Consider the following 21,147-nt stretch of genomic DNA (forward strand, 5'->3'; position numbering starts at 1 on the left):
CAGTCGTTCACTACATAGAGTTTGCTTTATAGTGTTCTGATAGGAGAATGACCTCACAGCGACTGCGGTTTATTACTGAGAATTCGGGGAAAAAACTACCCAACGTCGGACACACTCTAGTATACTTTTTGAACTGGGAACAATTCTGATGCTTCTTTAACGCTTTTATCACGTAGTCACGACACATATAAAGAAAAACACGTTACTTGAAATGTATCACTACGTGTTTTTTTTTATTTTAATGAAATAAAAAAACAGCTTTCTGAAGCAGACTCGTTTAGTGCTTTTATTGTGAAAAATACTGTTATTATTTTTATTTCTTGCTTCTAGTGACGTCTTTGGTCTTAAACGCGCCAAAGTTCGTAGCGCTCGGAGTTTTAGAGAGCGAGTCCGTCTTTTAACCTCGCAGCGTTTTCCAGCAGACGGCCTGTCACCATTGACCCGTGTTATTCTAATCATATGGAACAAAGACCTGTTATTTGTAACCTTACATCCACAAAACAGTAGCCTATAAGGTAAGTTAGGACATCATGAGACCACAGAGAGAGAGTTTGTTGTCTGCTCTCTTCCCTCCCTCGCCTTAGGTTAGTAAGGCTGGCTAGCTGTCTGAGCTTTGGTCTGGTGTGAGAAAGCTTATGGAAATTTCCTTATTTATAGTGGTACTAATTTTACGAAGCTAAGAGCTTAGTCACCACGTCTTGGTGCTTAGTTTATAAAGTTTAATGCCAGACCAATAAGAAAAGAAAAACGCATATGGTGGAAGAAGACCACAAAAGCCGGAGTAATTTCAATGAAGGTCTATCAGCTGAAGTCTAGGTTAGCTACGTGACGTGTTGGGGTTAAATACTTAAAAGTAGTGCCAGAAGTAAAGTATCTCCATGCCCATGTAAACAGAACGTCTACACGTGTGATGTTTACTCCTCAGAGGGCGAGTTCGCGGCAGACGTATTCACACACAAATGTATTTGAGCATCTAAATGAATAATAGCTTGAGCCAAAGTGCAATATTTGCAGTGTGCCAAGAGACAAAAAAGACAATGAGGACATATCAAGTTTTTAAAAAATATATATTCTGTAACCGTGCACTACATGTTGAAGCTAAAATGCAGTTTATAGGGGAAATACAAACGTAGAAAGTGTTTGCATGTAACGTATATGATAAAATGATATCTGTTCTTCCAGCGGGTGAGGTGTGGCTAGAGAAACGTCTCCACAAGCCGACTTGACCACACTTTGGGCACCCTCGAGTAATTGAAATAACATAACTCTTTAAATATAAGATGAGATAAGATAAGATGCCTTTATTGACATTGCAGAATCAGTACAACGAAATTGAGCAGCAATCCAACGGCACTTTCTCCATACAAAACAATTAAACATCAGGCTAAAATATATAAAGTGCAGGTTAAGGGGAAAAAAATCTTAAATATATAGAGAAAGGACTATAAAACTATATTCTAAACAGACAATAGAGAAGTTGGGTAGCAGTTAGTTATTGCACATTCCTGGATAGCTTATCATGATATTGACATCTTAGGAATTATTGCTCAAAAAGAATACAGATTATAGATCACACACTCGAGAACAGTGAATGATAAATAGAACAGAGGTGGAGTGGAACACTGGAACAGTGTACAGCGTCCTATGACGTCAGTGCCAGTAAAGAGTTGTAGTGGTGTTCAGTCACTTCTACTGAGCACAGTGTTCTATAGAAAGGCCTCGTCAGTGTGTGTGTTTGAAGAATACATACCATGGTAGTTCTAAAAATTATGAAAATGTAGAAAATCAGATTCATTCTTGCCCTTAGAATCAGGGATTGTATTAAATTGTACTGTAAAATCTAGTTTATGTTCACTGATGATTACGCCCTTTATTTTCTCACCTCAGTCTGAATTCATCCCGCATTTATTAACGTTTGAGGTTTATCTTTCAGAATAAGAAATTTGGTGTGAGGTGTGTACCTGGCCTCCTCACCTTGTGTTGCCTGTCTCCTCAGATCATGGCTGTGCCTTTCGTTCAGGACTGGGATTTGGTGCAGACCCTTGGAGAGGGTGCATACGGCGAGTAAGTATCCATCCTGTGTCATTTTGTCCTGTTGCCATTCACAGCATTCTGCCCTGTGACCTCATTTATGTCTGTGTTGTGTTTTCTTTTCTTCTTTTTTTTTTTTTTGGTTAGGGTTCGTCTGTTGGTCAACAGGAAGACTGAAGAAGCAGTGGCAGTGAAAGTTGTTGATACATCCAGAGCCAAAGACTGTCTAGACAATGTGAAAAAAGAGGTGTGTGTGCACAAGATGCTGTCCCATCCCAATATAGTGCGCTTTTTTGGGCACAGGAGTGAGGGTCCAGTCCAGTATATCTTCCTGGAATATTGCAGTGGTGGAGAGCTTTTTGATCGAATAGGTGAGAGCAGGAAACATTGATGTAAACATGCAGTAAAGTGAGACTAACTTGCTGTTAGTCTGTTTAACACACGTTTGTGAGTAGTTGAACAGTTTTGCTCTTTTGTCACAGAACCGGATGTGGGGATGCCAGAAAAGGAGGCTCACCGTTTTTTTCAACAGCTGATAGGAGGAGTGGTGAGTGGCAGTGTTCGATCATTTAGGGCTGATCTGAACAGCATTTTACAGGCATCGAATACTCATTGGTATTTCCGACTACTTGTTTGTAGTCACTCTTGAAAGCAGTAATATCTATATTGCATAATTAACCATGATTTTAAGTAAGTTGTGGGTTTGGCTTCACCCACATGCCAGACTAGGAGCACCATGACAGCCACAGTGCAAGTGCTCCCTCCTTATCCGCTGCCAGTACTCGCCACAACAGAGTTAAGGCTCTGAGCTTCTCAGTTTAATTAGTATCTCTGTACTTACATGTTTGTGCTGATCAATCAAACTTGCTGTATGTTAAAATACCATCATGTTATTGTAATAAACAACAAAAAAAGAATCATATCATATTCACCATTTTTTGGATTGTCAGATAATTTGAAGTGATCCCACACATTTGTTTCTGAGGCATTTCAGTTTTTTAGTTACAGTAGCCACATGTTAAGCAGTGCAGTTTGTTACACTCTGAGGCAAGGTAATGTGGATAATTGGCATGAATTTCTGATGTACTCAGCTCAGCTTGCTATCATTTATTTTTAACATTTCCTGTCTATATAACAAGTAGTGATGCTCTGAAATGAAGATTATTGGCCAAAAAATCTAAATTTTGTGTGTTTGTATTTACACTGTACATGTAGTATAAATACTAAACATACAAACCACAACGTGATTTTTTTATATAAAAAAAAAAAAAAAATATATATATATATATATATATATATATATATATATATATATATATATATATATATATATATATATATATATATATATATATATATATAAAAAATACACTTTTGTTATTGATTGAATCTGCTTTCAATGGCTTTCAGTAGGACAAAACTGAGCAGACGTTAAAGGGGACTCCAGAACTCCAGAACTAAATTATTTAACCATTGAACTGTTTAGATGTCAACAAAATCATTCAGTGTGGTTTGGTGTGAAATGCTCCCTTCAAGATAAATTTACAGAGTCAGAATTATTCACCATTGTAGTACTGTAGACCAGTGAACTTACATTCTTCAACAGCAGAGAACGCTTATTTATCCCCGGCAGTGAGTATTTTGTTGTTCTCCTTTACACTTTTGCGTTGTCCTTTGTAATTTTAAAAGCTGAGGCTGCAGATGATGTTGTGTTAGCAGCAATTTTCCTTCCTGCTTTTGTTTTGCTGTGTTCTGCATATCAGACTGTGTTGTAATATCAAACCTATACTGGAAAAGTGTTTGAATATCTTGATTGATACACAGTATGAACAGTCTCATGTTTCATCAGCAGAGCCTGGGGCATGTGATTTAGGCTCCAGTTTTTGTGGTTTAAAAAAGAGACAAAGTTTCCATGAACTCGGAGAAGAAATGAATACTCAAGCCTTTGAATTATTTGGCCCTGCCCGATTATCTGTGCTTCTTGTTGATAAGTCATGTTAAACTGTATCACTTAGGATGTTTTTTTTTTTTTTTTTTCTTCACACAGGAATATCTACATGGTATTGGGATCACACATCGGGACATCAAGCCAGAAAACATCTTGTTAGATGACAAAGGTGACTAGTTTTAATGGACTAGAATAAAAATGTACTCCTACCCAGGATTGGATGTTTATTGTTTGTTCATTTTATTTTCCTCAGATAATCTGAAGATCTCAGATTTTGGGTTAGCTACCATGTTCCGCCACCGTGGGCGAGAGCGTTTGTTGACTCGGCTGTGTGGTACGCTGCCCTATGTGGCTCCAGAGCTAATGTCACGCCCCGAGTTCCATGCTCAGCCTGCAGACGTCTGGGCGTGTGGTATTGTACTAACTGCTATGCTGGCTGGAGGTGAGGAGAAACCATCCTGTTTTTTTCTTTTCTTTTCTTCAAAGAGAAGCAATAATGGTTAGTTTCAGTCCACTGAAAGTTTGGCTGTTCTGCCTCTGACGCTTATGTCTGCTTTTAGAGTTACCATGGGATCAACCAAGTGAAAGCTGTCAGGAGTATTTTGATTGGTTACAGAAGAAAACCTACCTTACACCATGGAAGAAAATTGATTCAGTGCCCCTTGGTAATTGACAGTACAGTTCATAGTATTGCTACTTTAAAGTAGTGACCTTTTTTTCCCTCTTTTCATAGCTTTGTGTCCTTTCTCAATTCCGAACCCTACACCTCTTTGCTTTATTTATAGGTCTGTTGATGAAGATACTGCTACATAGTCCTGAGGACAGAATGACCATTCCTGAGATTAAAAAGCATCGCTGGTTCAGTCGAAGCTTCAAATCAGGTGCCTGATTCAATAGTCACAACTGATTTGGCCAGATTTTATAACATACATTTGGTGACAACAGGTCTAACTGAGACTGAGTTTTATGGCCTTATGATATTTTAGAGCCAGAAGGGGCTCTGTCTCCCATGATTTTTACAAAGCTTTAATTCTTCATGTGCAAATTTTAACTGTTTACAGCTGTTTGTTGGGATTTCTTATTGATATAATGGATTCATGGTTTTTGCGCTTTTGTTTCAGGAGTAAAACGACAGAATGACGTACATGGACCACTGGCCAAGATGCTTAGGTCTGATTCTGAGCAGTTGCAGCTGACACGGACAAACAGGTCAGGAGCTAAGTACGAAGATAGTTGAATCATTTCAATACCTGTCAGCATAGAAGAATGATTTGCTCTAAAGAAACTATTATAATGAAGTCCTGAGGTTCACATCCCTGACTGGCTGCATCTGTGTCTCCTCAGTGATGACCGGGTACAGATTTCCAGCTCTCAGCCAGAGCCTCAAGGGTTATGGGAGGTTAGGGAGGATGTGGTACACACTGATGGAGGTCAGGTCAGCTTTTCTCAGCCTGCCTGCCCTGAGCATATGCTACTGGGCAGCCAGTTGCTGGGCACTCCAGGCGCCAGCCAGGTAATCATGCTGATGTGCTACATTTATGGTTGTGTTCTGATGTAGTTTTCCACTAATATTTACAAGCTCTGTGAATTCTCATACTTTAGCTAGATTTTAGATATATTTATATTAAATGTTCAAAATGTGTAAATAAAGTTTTTAAGAGTTCTTATTGTTTTAGAAGTGCTTTGTCTATGGCTTTTATGCATTTATCGCTCTTTTCTTTTGGTTCCTATCTATGTTCATATACGGCAGTGTTTATATGTCACATGTAGTTGACAGAAACAATATTTTCATGAAAAAGTAGTGGTTTTAACGACTAGTAAATATGAAATATATTGATGTGAGAAGCTTGCATTAATTTATTTATTCTATAAATACTGTTGCTGGAATGTTGCAACAGAATTCTGAACCACTTTTAACCTTATTAATGATACAGACTTCCTTTGGTAGATATTTAAGTAATTTCTCAGTAATAATCACAGCACCTTTGCATGTATTGGGTTTTATTGAAGTGTCTAAATGAGTTGTTATTCTGCATATAAGAACTGCTCTGAAAGAACTGTTTTCCACAGAACCCATGGCAGAGGTTAGTAAGGAGGATGACCAGGTTCTTCACTACCGTGAATGCAGAGAAATCTTGCACTGCCCTTCGTGATGTCTGTATTGCCATGGGCTATACGTGGAAACAGACTTGCACAAACCAGGTATCATACAGATAGCTAGGACATTGACTAATAAATATCTTTGTCTTTATGGCTGAATATAAACAGTGTTTGTACTTTAAAAATGTTCTCTGTTTTTCTTTGAATCTCAGGCAACTGTGTCCACAATGGATCGCCGTAACAACAAACTGATCTTTAAAGTGCACTTCTTGGAAATGGAAGAGCATATTCTGGTAGATTTTAGACTTTCAAAGGTAAGGAGAAACATTTAGTTTTTCAAGGAAAGTAACTTATGACAGTGTGAAGATTTCTGTTACATCCTCCTCTATGAATTGTGATTGCTGGCAATTATGAGAATGTAATTCCTTAAGAATACAAAATACTCAATCTCCAAACCTTTTTAATTTTCAGGGCGATGGCTTAGAATTCAAAAGGATATTCCTGAAACTCAAACAGAAGCTGTCTGACATCATAAGTAACCAAAGGGTTCCTCTTCCTTTTACATGATGTAATTAATCACCTGTAATGCAACTAAACACACACACATACACACTTTGCCTTTGTTGTATGTCTTGTTTTTATGCATGTTCACACTTGTTTCTGTGCATCATGTAACACTGTGTAGTCTGACCAGTGCCTCCAGTTTGTTAGTGGCAGTGAAGTATTTTTAAAAATCCTTTTTATTGTTAAAACAACATGTGAAGACAACCTCTTCTTCCTCACTTTTTAAATGTTTACTCTGCTGGTCATGTTAGAAAAATTGACAATAAATGTTGTTCCAAAAAAAAAAAAAAAATCGAGTCGCCTTGACATTGCTTGACGATGCATGTTTGAAAGATGTTGGAAATGGTGTACAGCAAGCTTGTTATTGTGATAACATGAGGCTGTGTATTTTAGTTTGATGTTTTGTGTTGACTGAATTGGCTGAATTAAAAACAAAATGAAAGAACCCAAAGAAAATCAGAAAATAATGTAACTTTATTGTTTACAAATGCTTCAATTTCAAAATATCACAAACTTTTACTCAGATTATACAACCATTAGAAAAAAAGGATTGTGAATGAGACTGCTAGAACTGTAGACTATTGTAACACACAATGCTTATGACTTGTATGGATAAGCTTTAACTGGTTTTAAAGACTGGTAGAAAATAATGTTTTCAGAAATAAACAGAGCTTGTGTCCATGTCTGCTAGTGATGGAATTGTATGTCTGTCAGAAGTACAGCTCTGAAAATAATGAACTAAAACAACGCTGCTGCATGTGTTATTTGTTGCAGAATTACTTTAGGATTCTCCTTTTTCATGCTACAATGATTCATTAAGAGTGGCTTGATGATGAGCCAGTAAACTTGACCTCAAAAATTCTATCTAAAGCTACCTTGTAGTACAAAACCAGTCTCTAAATAGTGTCCACTTTATTGGAAATGCAAAATGATGAATTCTCCAGGTAAGATTTCAGTGTTCCAATTGAAGAAGCCTGTAGTGCGCTGCAAACTCTAGTTTGAGGCCATCACAGTGATGGTGACATTAACTGGTTCATCCCCTGGGGGCAGGTTTGTGGGAGTTGCAGTAGGTCGTGGTAGTGCCATAGATGGTCCTGGAAAAGAGTGTTAGCTTACATTAGCTTTTTTTCTCACAGAGGATTCATAGTGACTTAATGTGAACATTGCCCCTTGCAGTAAATCCAACGTAGGACTTTTCCTTGTGCAGCACAGTAACAATTAAAGCAGTATTTTGTGGCCAACGCTCTACAATTCAGCATCAGCTTTATACTTTGTTCCCATGCAAGGGACTGATTAGCCTCAAGTTAGGAGATACTGACAAAGTCCAGCATTTACGAAGATGTGAAGTTAATGCTTGTTCTCAGAATTACGTTACAGAGAAGTAAAGGTCTAAATTCTGCCGCTGTCCCTGGGCCTATTTTCTGACTCAATTCTTTAAAAAATTGTGTAGGTTTGCACTACCTGGACTAGTGGAGGGGCTCGTCTCTCCTCGGTCTCCCTCTCCTCGGTCTCCCTCTCCTTCTGCTCCGCCAACAACCTCGTCTTCAGGGTAGTTGATATTTTCTCTGGACTGGCTGTTCTGCCTGCAAGACCACAAATACTACTGTTTTAAATTGATGAAAAAAAATACACACACACACACACACACACACACACACACATATATATATATATATATATATATATATATATATATATATATATATCCCAATGTTCAGATTGTAATCCATACCTGCCAAATATCAAGTCATGAAGTCCTGCAGAAATAATAAAAACGCATTAGTGTGGACAAACAAGGACCAAAAAAAAAAAAAACAATCATGGTTGTGTTAAACTGGATTATCTGTATAAAAACATGCTTGCTGTGTGATGGTGGGACACTCACGTGGGTTGTTGTTGCGGTTCCTCACTACATACAGGAAGAGCAATACAGTAGCTATTGTTGCCACAAGCATGCCTCCAATGGCTGCACCAATAACAGCCGGAAAGGCATTAAAGCCTGGGAGAGCTGGAAAACAGCAGATTTTTAAAAGATAAACCTTGATGCTCTGAGAGTTGATCTGGTCTATTTCAGGACAAAGTTTTTCCCAATGTTCAAATCAAATAGCCTTGGCTAATATTTTACATAGACTCCTCAATGATTTTTAAAAAGGAGTAAAAATAACAGTCAGGCAGCAAAATAAGGAAAGATCAAAGTAGTAGAGTAAAGGCATAGAGTGGCAGGAATGTATAGAGATTTGCATTTGTGATGAAGTGGCTGAATTGTGCATTTCACCTGGGTACACAAACAAAAAAATTTCACATTGTTTACTCACTACTACCGGCATTAAAACAAAAGTTTACATAAAACAATGAATACTACAGAGCCTTTCATAAGAGCATCAGAGCCTTTTTAGAATGAGGTTCAGGTTCATAACCATTGGATCTTGGTTAATTTATTCTCCTATTTTTTCTGTATTTCATAATTAAGTTTTGTAGCTCTTTCCCTGTTGAATGACAGTACCACCAGTGTGAATGAAGGGTGTGTGGTAGCACTATCAGCACCCCCTTTCATCTTCATGAAATGGAGGAGGATGCGCACTGCTCAACCATGAGGAAGACTTACTGGATGATGCTTTTTTTGCCACCAGAGGAGAAAGACCCAGCTGACCACTCCTAATAGTGAGAATATGGCCATGTGTACTTTAGTGGTTCCTCAGCACAGAATGTAAACTAAAAAATTGATGCATTGTCACATCAGTTTTCACCTGGACTCTTGACCTCTGAGGGATGTCCGATGGTTCGGTAATTGACAGCTGTAATGCGGAAAGCATATTTGCCAAAGGGATCCAGGTTGTTGATCTGGTAGCTGCGGGTGCTGGGCTCCAGATCTACTGTCACTTTATACCAGAGTGGGCCAGGGAGCCTTTGGTGCTCAATGAAGAACCCGGTGATGTTACCATCAGCTTGAGTCAGCCACTCCACGTTAACATCTGTACGTCGTTGGCTGCTGTATATGATCCTACTGATGGTCACGTTTGGAGGCATTGGGTACCCTGAGTGAGATGAAAAATAAAATTCAGTAGGTAGTGGTAAGTAACATGATTGTCTTGTGAAAATTACTCTCTTTTAAGATGATGTAGATTCAGTCCATCCATCCATCCATTTTCTAAGCCGCTTCTCCATCAGGGTCGCTGCTACTGAATGTAGATTCAGTGAAAATCATAATTTTATCACAATTTGCTATTGCTTTCTTTTCAAGAATATTTCTCACCATCATATATAACTGGAAACGGTTCTATTGATTCCTTTGTCACAGAGACCTCAACTGGTGGCCAGTCAAGTTCCTGATAGCAGCTCTTAGTCTGGAACTTATTATTCAGTACAAATTCACTGTCTGCTAGGTTTTTTTTTTAACTTGGCCTTTGGTTTGGTTTGGTTTGGTTTGGTTTGGCCCTGCGATGGACTGGCGACCTGTCCAGGGTGTATCCTGCCTTCCGCCCGAAGACTGCTGGGATAGGCTCCAGCACCCTTCCGCGACCCTGACGGAGAAGCGGCTTAGAAAATGGATGGAAATGGCCTTTGGTTACTATTAAAGGTGCAGCCGTGTTCTTGGATATTAAATAAACCCTTCATTTGTATTCTGGTCCCTAAACATTTACTCAGGAGTTTAGCTTTGGTTTTGTTCACAAAAACCATAAGTGTTCACGAGCTGCTCATCTCTGTCTCATGTGGAGAGATGTTCCAATATACTGTGATCATTTTCAGCTGGAAAAAGCTAACAGCAACAAACAGGATTGCAGATCTGTTTCTATATGTTTCCTGGAGAAGGTCACTATGGCAACAGGTCTTCCCAGAATCTGTCTCTGGCCATGGTTTTCAGCTCCAGTGTTCTCAAGCCAAATAGGTGAAATAATTTCTGAAATGTAACTTGGTTGCCCCTGCTTGTCCCCTTTTTGAAAATTGGGAACAGTCCTGAGGCACTGTATTCAATCTCCATGCAACATGCAACCACTCAACCCTTCCCCAATGCATTCAACATTTCTAGATTAATTTTATCCAGCCCTGTGCCCCATCACTATGATGACAACACCAAAATAGTCACAGTGAAAAGAAGACATATCTACCAGATTTAGGAGTGCTCCTGTTCAACAATATCCCCTTGTAGCTCGCAAGACTGCCCAAGAATAACTTAGGAGAGGTCTCATCTTCTCTTCTTGAAATGCCTGTTTATCTGAGGTTTTCTGAAAGTCTTTCTCAATGGCCACTGTAAACTCTTATGCCAAAGTTTTCACTTCCATACATGCTATTACTATAGCCTTTGTAGCTGTCTGATACTTCTCCACTGAAGCTGACTGTTTGCAGGAGGTCCTCCTGGGTTTACCCTGTACACCTGCCCCGTGCACCAAATCCAACTCTTCTTCAAGTAGTGATCCAGTATTGACAGCTTTGTCCTTTCCTTCAACTAAGCATCCATTGATCTTTAGCACAAGGCATTCTGGTACAAAGTGTAGTTATGGGCAAAGTTTTGTTGGGATATGGTGTTTCCTGACTGTCTGACTTCCTGACAGAGTGTGACTTGAGGCCTAATAGCTGTTCAGTGCTTAGGTTGAGATAGGGGAGGCCATTCTTTCCAATTGTATCCTAATTATATCTCCAAGTATCTCAATCATTCTGAATATATGCACATTGAAGGTTCCAGTAGAAATACACAGAGCCTGTAAGAGAAACTTCCTTCTCCAGGAATGCTGAATTCTCTGAATTGTTATTTAGTGAGAAAAAGTCAGAATTTTTGTTCCTGAGACACACAGTCTTATAGAAGTAACCCTCTTACTCACTGAGACAATTTCCAATTGCACAGCCATTGGGGTTTGGCAATATCCCCACACTTACTTGGGATGTTTCTGCTGTGGTTACTTCAGAGTAGGATGAAAACCACCCTGAGTCAGGAAATGTGGTACCAGACCCACCAACCCACCCAACAACTGGCTCTTTTTGCACTAGAGGAGTGACATTCCTCATTCCAAAAGGTCTCTATTGCAAAGGTCCAGTCTAGGTAACGCAGTTCATCTCTTGTTGACTGGTGTAGCACCTGATCCCCGCCACTGACTTAGCAAAAGGAGAGCCGACAAGATGATGTCATAGTGCCATTTATGGCTGAGCCTGGGTTACATGGGTGGCCTGGTTACCAGACTCTTGCATGACCCACAGGCATGGCTCCAGGGGTGGTATATGGTATCTTTATCTGGGCAGTATACATGTTTTGTTTTTTTCTACCTTGCCTGGGGTTCTGGATCAGTGGGATTAATCCTTGTATGACCTATTTCATCAGATCAAAAATCTTACCATGAGGTTTCCTTAAGCATGTAAGCCACTCCACTGTGACAAAAATGTTTGTCCCCAAAGAGGAATAAACAAGATGTACATCATTAAGCAAAAACAGAACTTCCAGGATCCAGGATCATTCCTCTCATCATTTCGATCTGAGAGACAATCAATTGCAGTTTATTCTATGCATGGAAAAGGTAAATTACAGAATCTATAAATCTGTGTCTGCCATAGCTTATAGTACACTTACTCATCACCAGCAGCCTGATGGGAATCTCTGCTCCTCCAACAGCATTGATAGCAGAACACCAGTACTGACCACTGTCAACTGTGCCGTCTGTCTCCCGCACCGTCAGGTTGGACCAGGCTGCAGCGTGCTGAAGAACGTACTTCTTGGGTGTGTCACTGTTATCAACCTTCTGCTTCATGTTGTTGTACCAGGTGATCTCAGTTACTGCAGGGTAGTTCTTGCTCAGTATGCAGGTGAGCTGGACATCATTGCCCTCATACACTGAAACCACACTGCGCTGAGTCTTTAAGACCGGTGCCTCTGGAAGAAGCAGAAGAGTAAAGAATGATTGCACTATGTAATAAATTATTCCTTTCACTATGAATTACTTTAGACAGCAATCAAACATTGTGTCCTGATATTTTGTACTTACCCAATTTTAACGCACATGTCTTGCTCTCTTTATTTAGTGGGTGTTTGGCATGGCACACAAAGGCTTTGCCACTGTAGGTGGAACTGGAGCGTAACACAAGGATGTTGGAGTTCTCCTCAGATGTACCCTGCATGTTTCCTGAATCAGAGGCCCACCACAGCAGAGCCCGAGGGAAACCACCCTCCCAGGAGCAGGACAGCATCAAATATTCATTATTGCGAGTTGCGTATGCTGAACACTGGGGTTCTCCATAGGGCAGCCCTTAAAACAATAAGGACAATTTTTCCTCGGTTTTTGCTCAATAGCACCTAAAACACATGCAATGAAATGAAAAGCTCTAAATGAATGAAGGTAGTTAGGACTGATCTTAGTATAATCAGTCATGGTACTCACATGTCTTAGTGCTACAGCGTTGAGTGACATTTAGTGCAAGATGGGAGCCATAGCAAGTGAATACAGAGTTATTAGTGGTCTCAGGCCCTGGCTGAATCCAGGTGATGTTAGTGGTTCCTTGGATGTTGTCTCCATGTACAGATTGGCTCCAGCTGAGCATAGCTGGAGGGTAACCCCCCTCCCATGAACAGAAGAGGGCCAAGTCATTGTAGTTATTAACTGGCAAGATGGAACAATATGGTGCACCATCTGGTGGATCTGTGGAAAGAAACCCATTGTATAAAATAGTAGGGATCCAGTAGAATCAAAGGCTAGAAGCAAAATGATGCTCCATGGATTTAAACCAGGAAGTCAGCTGCTCACCATGTAGCTCAAATAATCAGAAACATTATGCCACTCTACTAAGTAAATACTAGACATTTTATGCAGATAGCAATGGATGTGCAATATGAATGTGCTTAATACTAATAATTATCATATACAATACAAACCTCAATTCCAAAAAACAGTTTGAAACAGCACGTGAAAGGCTGAAAAAGAAGACATGTGGGTTCACTGGACGTTTTGGATAGTAAATAAAATGTCTATATTTATGTTGTAGACATGGCCACTCCTGGTTCCTATCTCCCCCACTGCAAAGAACTGGTAAGATTCTCTACAATGAATCATTCCACATCTGAAAGACTTTGTTCACATCTCAATGACTAAATTATACAAAAATGTTAAAAGAAATTCCCCTTTTCAGCTTTTAGATTTTTTGCTGATGTTTTTTTTGTTTAGTTTTTTGGCAAAGTGGTGAGGCTTAATCATAAGGCACTAGGCCTTTCCTGGATGGAACAATATGGTGCTCCTTTTATACCCAAGTATGATTGCATCACCTCTTTTTTACTTTTGACAACTTTACTGGCCGTAAATTGTCCCTTTCACAAAACAAATATCTTGTCTTTGTACAGTTTGCATTTAAATACAGGTCAAAGTGGATTTACACTGCTTTCTGTTTACACTGCTTTCTGTTTTTATTTGTAATTCACATACTGATGATCTTTTGAGAGTAATGTGGTATTCTTTTGTGATATTTTTCACATCTGATGAGGGCCTTGCATGCTGACCGAAACGTCATATCTTTAACCAAATAAAGTTGCCCTTTTGCTGAAGATAGAGTGAGTGTTTCACATTTTTAAAGATAACTTCACTTACATATTGGTGAGAACCTCTTTTCTTCTTCTAGTTCACATACTGTCCCAACATTTTTTGAGTTGAGGTGTTTTTGTATTGTCTAATACTCACACATAACAAATTACGCTAGACATTAAATACAGCTGGATAGTGCTGTCCTATGCACTGTGAAAATTTGACTCAGCCTTAATTTAGGAGGAAAGAGAAAAATATTTCAAATTGTATTCATTTTGATAATTTTGTATTTCTCAGATCATGACAAGACACCCATTCATTGCTTGTCATGGTGAGAGTAATCATATTGGCTTTATACCTTCCGTGTCTTTCCAGAAGTGTCAGAAAATTGCCTTCACCTCCTCCAGATGCTTGTCGCAGGTAGAAGACACTGTTTTGCTGGATATCCCCAGTCAGCCACACTGGATGATTGATAGTGTTTTTGTGTGTGCATGTGTGCGTATAGGAAAAGGTATAAGAGGAAGCAAAGGCTGGAATGATGGAAAGAAAATGAGTGTTGAGATGAAAGCACACTAGAAGTCTACCCAAAGAGGTTTCACCGACAGAGCTGCTGACCATGACCTATGGCATACAGGAGCACTTACAGTAGACGGTGAGAGTGATGGTTTTCTTGGAGCGGGTGTTGAGGTAAGTGTTCTGGGCCAGACAGGCATAATTGCCAGTATGCATTCGCAGAATCTTTGTGATGGTGAGCTGTGGTCCAGTGTAGACCTGGGAGTTGTTGTAGAACCAGACATACTGACTGGGAGGATTAGAGAGAGCTTGACACATGAGAGAAACAGTCTCTTTCTCCAGGGCTGAGTAGCCTCGCTCGGTTACTGAGTAAGGTGTAACATCAATCTGAGGCAAGTCTGGACCATCTAAAAAGAGGATATCAAAGAAAGATCAGCACTGCATGAAATGTCTGAACATAAGTATAGATTGTCAGATATGACAGCTTTCACTTACATATGACATCTAACCAGATACGGTCACTGCGCTGCTGGTTGACCTCATTCCTGGCCAGGCACCTATACCACCCTGTGTGGTTGCGGGTGACCCAGGTTACATTGACCAGACTGCGATTGCTCTCAGCCAGTGTGGTGACCACCCCACTGCGGCTCTCCTGCTCCCAGATGTAGTTAACAGGGTCTGTGCCATTCTCCAGACCACAGCGCATCCACACTGATGTGCCTTCCACAGGTGAGGAGTCACTCAGTAGGATATAAGGTTTGGACACAGGCACTGTGGAACACATCACAGTATTAAAGAGATCAGTTTGCTGACATAATAAAATACTGATTCCAAAAGATCATTTGGTGACCTTTTATTTTGAGGGGTCTTTTTGAGATGGACAAAAACACAAATATATTTATTTAATTTTAGTAATGCATCAGAAGTACATCTACAAGGTATTCACTTCAGTGTATTCAGGTGCTTTGCTACTGCTATTCACTGATACACTATATTGCCAAAAGTATTCACTCACCCATCCAAATCATTGAATATAGGTGTTCCAATCTCTTCCATGGCTACAGGCATGTAAAACCAAGCACATAGGCATGCAGACCGCTTCTACAAACATTTGTGAAAGAATGAGTTGCTCTTAGGAGCTCAGTGAATTCCAGCATGGTACCGTGATAGAATGCCACCTGTGCAACAAGTCCAGTTGTGAAATTTCCTCGATACTAAATATTCCACAGTCAATTGTCAGTGGTAGTATAACATAGTGGAAGTGACTGAGAATGACAACAACTCAGTCACAAATTGGTAGGCCACGTAAAATGACAGAGCGGGGTCAGTGGATGCTGAGGAGCATAGTGCACAGAGGTCACCAACTTTCTACAGAGTCAATCGCTACGGACCTCCAAACTTAATGTGGCCTTCAGATTAGCTGAGGAACAGCACAGAGAGCTTCATGGGTTTCCATGGCTGAGCAGCTGCATCCAAGCCTTACATCACTAAGCCCAATGCAAAGCATTGAATGCAGTAGTGTAATGCACTGCCACTGGACTCTAGAGCAGTGGAGACGTGTTCTTTGGAGTGACGAATCACGCTTCTCCATCTGGCAATACGATGGACGAGTCTGAGTTTGGAAGTTGTCAGGAGAACGGTTCTTGTCTGACTGCATTGTGCCATGTGTAAAGTTTGGTGGAGGGGGGATTATGGTGTGGGGTTGTTTTTCAAGAGTTGGGGTTGGCCCCTTAGTTCCAGTGAAAGAAACTCTTAATGCTTCAGCAGACCAAGAGATTTTGGACAATTTCATGCTCCCAACATTGTGGGAACAGGTCGGGGACGGTCCCTTCCTGTTACAACATGACTGCACACCAGTGCACAATTCAAAGTCCACAAAGACATGGGTGACCGAGTTTGGTGTGGAAGAACTTGACTGGCCTGCACAGAGTCCTGACCTCAACACCTGGGATGAATTAGAATGGAGACTGTGAGCCAGGCCTTTTTGTCCAACGTCAGTGTCTGACCTCACGAATGCGCTTCTGGAAGAATGGTCAAAAATTCCCATAAACACACTCCTAAACTTTGTGGAAAGCCTTCCCAGAAGAGTTGAAGCTCTTTTAGCTGCAAAGGGTGGGCCAACATCATATTAAACCCTATGGATTAAGAATGGGATGTCACTCAAGTTCATATGCATGTGAAGGCAGACCACCGACTTTTGGCAATATAGTGTATGTTGGTGAAGTATTACTGATACTCTGTTAAGAGTTTATTAATCATGTACAAAGGACCTCCAAATAAAGTGTTACCAATCACTCAATATGAACTGTCATAAACAGATTGTAATTTGACTGTTATTTATAGTTTTAGAGCTTAGATGGTTCAGTATGTGATTTACTGTTGGTTCTTGCATTTAAGTTTAGATGCAACCAATTCTAAAAGGTCACAGAAAGTAAAACCCAAAAATAATGAACAACAGCTAATGATACTCAAATATTTGCCCCAAAATAAAACCATGTCAAATAGTTCTCTTAGAAAATCACAGTGGTAATTTCTTCCCTGTGTGCATCTCGTTTTAAAGGGACTCTCCAGCCAAAATGGAAAATGTAACCATTACAGTGTCTGTTGTAAATACGTGCACTTGTGCCCTTCAGCAGTGCCACAGGATTCCCAGGAGATTTTCTGGTTTAAAGATTATGAAAACCCTCTTCAGATTATGTATTTTAATGTATTTTGACGGAAAGTGCTTTGGGGAATCCTCTTTGAAGTATTTTTTCCTGTTTTCATGTTTCCTGAGAGCTACCATTACTGATATGTACAGATATCTTGTCTGTAGTTTTTACAGGGGACTCCAAATAGTTGTATGACATATTTGCACAAAGCATCCTGGGTAGTGCAATGAGAAAAGAGTGATGGATGAAAATGCAAAAAGGATCCAACATCGTAAGGCTAAGGGATGCAACACTGCATACAGCATCCTACAGAAGATGACAAATAACATATTAAATGCTTAATTTAAGCTGAAATGCCCCATTAAATAATGTTTGTCAGATTTTCTTTATGGTCACTGACCTAGAACCCGCAGATACACAAAATAGTAGTAGAGTCTGGCCCCCTCCACAGTGTCGTACAGAGCCTGGCAGGTGTACAAGCCCTCTGCAGCTAGAGGAAGCTTCTCTATGGACAGAGATGCACTGTTGGTGATGACATTCAGGTCACCCAAATCTTTGGCTAGTTGCTGCAGCTTTGGACCCTTGCCAAAGTTATACACCACAGCTCGAATAGTGTCTGTGCCTGGTTTGGTGAAGCCCCAGATGTAGACATCAGGGAGGGTGGTGCCACATTCCAGAATCACTCCTTTATCCACCACTCCGTTGGTCCTGGTCTCTCTGTACACCACCTGCCCTGGATCCAAGATCTCTAGCCCTGAGAGGACAGTATATTAAATTGTTCATCAGATGAAACATTGTAAATATCTATGCATTTTACAGACCACAAATACATGCATGCACAAAGCTCAGTGACGCGGGATAGCAGTGACCTAGGATATTATTAACATTTACCCTATCGAGTTACTGAGCTACACTGAGAGTCGTCTAGGCTGCCCTTCTGATTCGCTGCCTACGGACCATTTTTCCCCCTTGTAACTCTTAAAAATGACATTTGTTCAACATTGAGAGCAGGAAAAGTATTCAACCATTAAAAAATATGTTCATCCTTCTCAGGAACAATGTCTCATTACCGACAGTGGCTTGAATGAGTAACAGATTTTTAAGCACAGAATTAGCAAATGTACAAAATGTGATAACTAGCATCCCTGTTACAGATACAAGGACATTAAGGACATTCTAATGTTCTTTTTAACTAAGTTAAAATGTATAAAGTTACTTAATATGGTTTAAGTTACTCAATCAAAAATCAAAAACAGAATTGTTTGTGACTGCCGGTCAGAATCACAGTATCACTGAAAATGAAGAAAAACGAATCAGAGAAATTTGGATGATGCAAATTCCTGGGGGACATATCAAATTATTTCACATATTTTAAAGGGATGAAAGTGTTCAGGTAAGCGAGTTGAGGGAATGCTGATCAACAAAAATGTCAATTTTTATAATGGACAACTCATAAAAAGACATGTTTCAAGAATTAACAATTAAATATTCACACAATAATGCAAAAATAAAAAGCTTTGAAGTGTTTTATTATATATATTATATTATATTATATTTCAAGGTAAAGTGTCATTATAGTGACCTGGAACAGAGAAAATACTGTTTTCCAAGTGCTATATATAGACTTTCTTTTTAAACGGTCTAAAACATGAACATAAGCTATTGTGATGGACATTTCTATAATGTTCAAAATGTTTTTCTTCTGAACATGCATATTTGTAAATATAATATCAGTGGGACACATTTGGCCCCTCATTCATGAAATCACCAGTTAAAAACATAAATTGTGTGACAATAATTAGTAATTTACAATAATATTATGCACTGCATTTCTATACAAGCAATATTTATGAAGAGATTTGCCTGTTAAATATTGAATAAACCACTATTTGAATGAAATGTAACAAAGCTGCTCTGAAATATTGACCAAAATTTCTGCAAACTAAACATTTTTTAATGAGAAAAATATCTGTAAAATTGCAGTCGACCCCCGTGTATGACCTCTTACCATTTAGGAAGAGAGGCAGCAGCAAAACAGTTAGGGAGAAGCCAGGCAACCCTAACAGTCTGTGTACCATGGTGCCATGACGCTCGGGTGACCAGTGCCGTGTCCTTTATGGGGAAAAATGAACTCAAAAGTCCCAAAAAAACAACAAAGGATATCCTGAAAATGTACAGCGTTCTGCCCAAACAGTGAGTCCAGCTAGTGTAAACAGGCAGTGAGAAACTGAGTGGGAGCTGATCGAGTCTCTGTAAACTGATTTGCCTTGAATTATTCACCAGTCGCCCCCTCCACCTGTAGGAATGCAGTAGAGTAGAGAGGAGAGACAGGGTTTAGGATGACGCGATGATACCTCTGCATCATGCATTATTTAAGGAGCAGGGACGGATGGCCATTCTAACATTCCATTACACTCAGGAGGCCGGGAACCCACCAACACAAACTTTGTTCGAACATGATTATTTACATACTTATTTTTTTGCATAATTAAAATAAACTAACTATCACAGATCATTTATTTTCTAGTTTCCAGCTTGGCTACGTTTTTTTCTGTTTTATGTTAAACATGTCCACTTCAATAAAACTCCCACATCAAACTTAAATCTGAATAGTTCAAAATGAATCATTTCTTGCATGATGTCACCGAACTGACTACTGTTATTAAAGAAACAACTTTAATAGACACATCTTAGCTGCTTTTCATTGGGTACTCATGCCATGAAAGGAAGCACTTTAATCACAGATGATGACTAACTCTGCTCATCTGTGGACTCATCCTTTCCTCAGTCTGAGGTCAGTATTATGTGAATGCCTGTTAGAGAGTCGTGTTTCAAGTAACAGCACTATAGTGTTCAGCCAGGTAAAGGAAACTAAGAGCTCCCTACATTCATTGATGAGATTCTCATGTTACGCTTTCATGTAATGTGAACAAACACCGTAGAGATGCTCTCAAAAGCAAACACAGATGCACAATATTGAACAGCAATTTAACAGACATGCTGGAGTTTTGAAGTAATGAAATTTCTACAGGTTTGTTTACTGGAGGGTATTTTTAACCCTTGTGTGGTGTTCATGTTTTTGTTACTCAGTGGTCTGGTGGTCCCACTGTATTACTGTTTTTTTTAAAACAACAATACAACCATAACAAATTATGTAAAAATACCACATGTATAGTATGTCACAAGTGTCCAGGGTTCTCCTTTAGCAGCTGTAGCCAGTCAGTAGCCTGTCCATATTGCCCTCCCTCACACACAAAGACACACACCCTTACATTAGGCCATCTAGGAAGAGAACAGTGAAGGGACACACCACCTCCACACTTTTATTCCCTGTGGGTTCACCCAACACCACATGTGTAATATAAATGTGTGAAGTATAAAAGGTGAAGTGTGAAGTCATTGAAAATGTGTTATTTTATATGTTCTTCACAGAAAATGAGCAAAGGCTGGGAAATCTGAGGTTGAAATAATAATAAATTGCACCAGTTTTTCTTTTGGCAAACATTGAAAATGGGTTCCACAGACCCCAACACCACACAAGGGTTAAATAAGTATGGATTCTTTTATCATTGAATTTAAATTTTTTAAGCCAGTCTATAAATTTTTTCTTGCAAAATTTAGGTTTTAACCCCTTAAAAGGCCCAGGCCTGCTCAAACAGGCCCAAAGTTTTATTACATGCTTCTATAACCTACAAATAGCTCAACCAGTTTGCATTGCAGTCCCCATATATGCTGACTAATAAGTCTTAATATGTAAACAGCTTGGACTTTTAAGGAGTTAAGTAGTATTTCCAAAGTGAATCCTGAGTTCAAAATGGTTTCACAACCACAAATCCATTTTGGAGAC

The 21,147-nt window shown here is 39.6% G+C and overlaps 2 protein-coding genes across 2 annotated transcripts; one reads left to right on the forward strand and one right to left on the reverse strand.

Moving 5' to 3' along the window:
• The first annotated feature begins 358 nt into the window (after positions 1–358).
• On the forward strand, positions 359–6,971 carry chek1 (checkpoint kinase 1). The gene is made up of 13 exons (XM_017718959.2): positions 359–515; positions 1,997–2,064; positions 2,179–2,402; positions 2,514–2,578; positions 4,079–4,148; positions 4,233–4,421; positions 4,540–4,644; positions 4,765–4,860; positions 5,101–5,188; positions 5,324–5,492; positions 6,050–6,181; positions 6,292–6,393; positions 6,551–6,971. The coding sequence occupies exons 2-13, from the start codon at positions 2,000–2,002 to the stop codon at positions 6,644–6,646; spliced, it is 1,401 nt and encodes a 466-aa protein (XP_017574448.1). The 5' UTR covers positions 359–515; positions 1,997–1,999; the 3' UTR covers positions 6,647–6,971.
• Positions 6,972–7,178: 207 nt separating this feature from the next.
• Positions 7,179–19,471, reverse strand: LOC108440191 (V-set and immunoglobulin domain-containing protein 10-like 2). The gene is made up of 12 exons (XM_037545807.1): positions 19,309–19,471; positions 17,701–18,054; positions 15,145–15,420; positions 14,781–15,056; positions 13,006–13,263; positions 12,613–12,873; positions 12,201–12,500; positions 9,391–9,678; positions 8,529–8,651; positions 8,376–8,400; positions 8,105–8,226; positions 7,179–7,737 (listed from the first exon to the last, which is right to left on the reverse strand). The coding sequence occupies exons 1-12, from the start codon at positions 19,376–19,378 to the stop codon at positions 7,637–7,639; spliced, it is 2,454 nt and encodes an 817-aa protein (XP_037401704.1). The 5' UTR covers positions 19,379–19,471; the 3' UTR covers positions 7,179–7,636.
• Between the last annotated feature and the right edge of the window lie 1,676 nt (positions 19,472–21,147).

Source organism: Pygocentrus nattereri, chromosome 16, assembly GCF_015220715.1.
Source record: "Pygocentrus nattereri isolate fPygNat1 chromosome 16, fPygNat1.pri, whole genome shotgun sequence".
Taxonomy (NCBI): domain Eukaryota; kingdom Metazoa; phylum Chordata; class Actinopteri; order Characiformes; family Serrasalmidae; genus Pygocentrus; species Pygocentrus nattereri.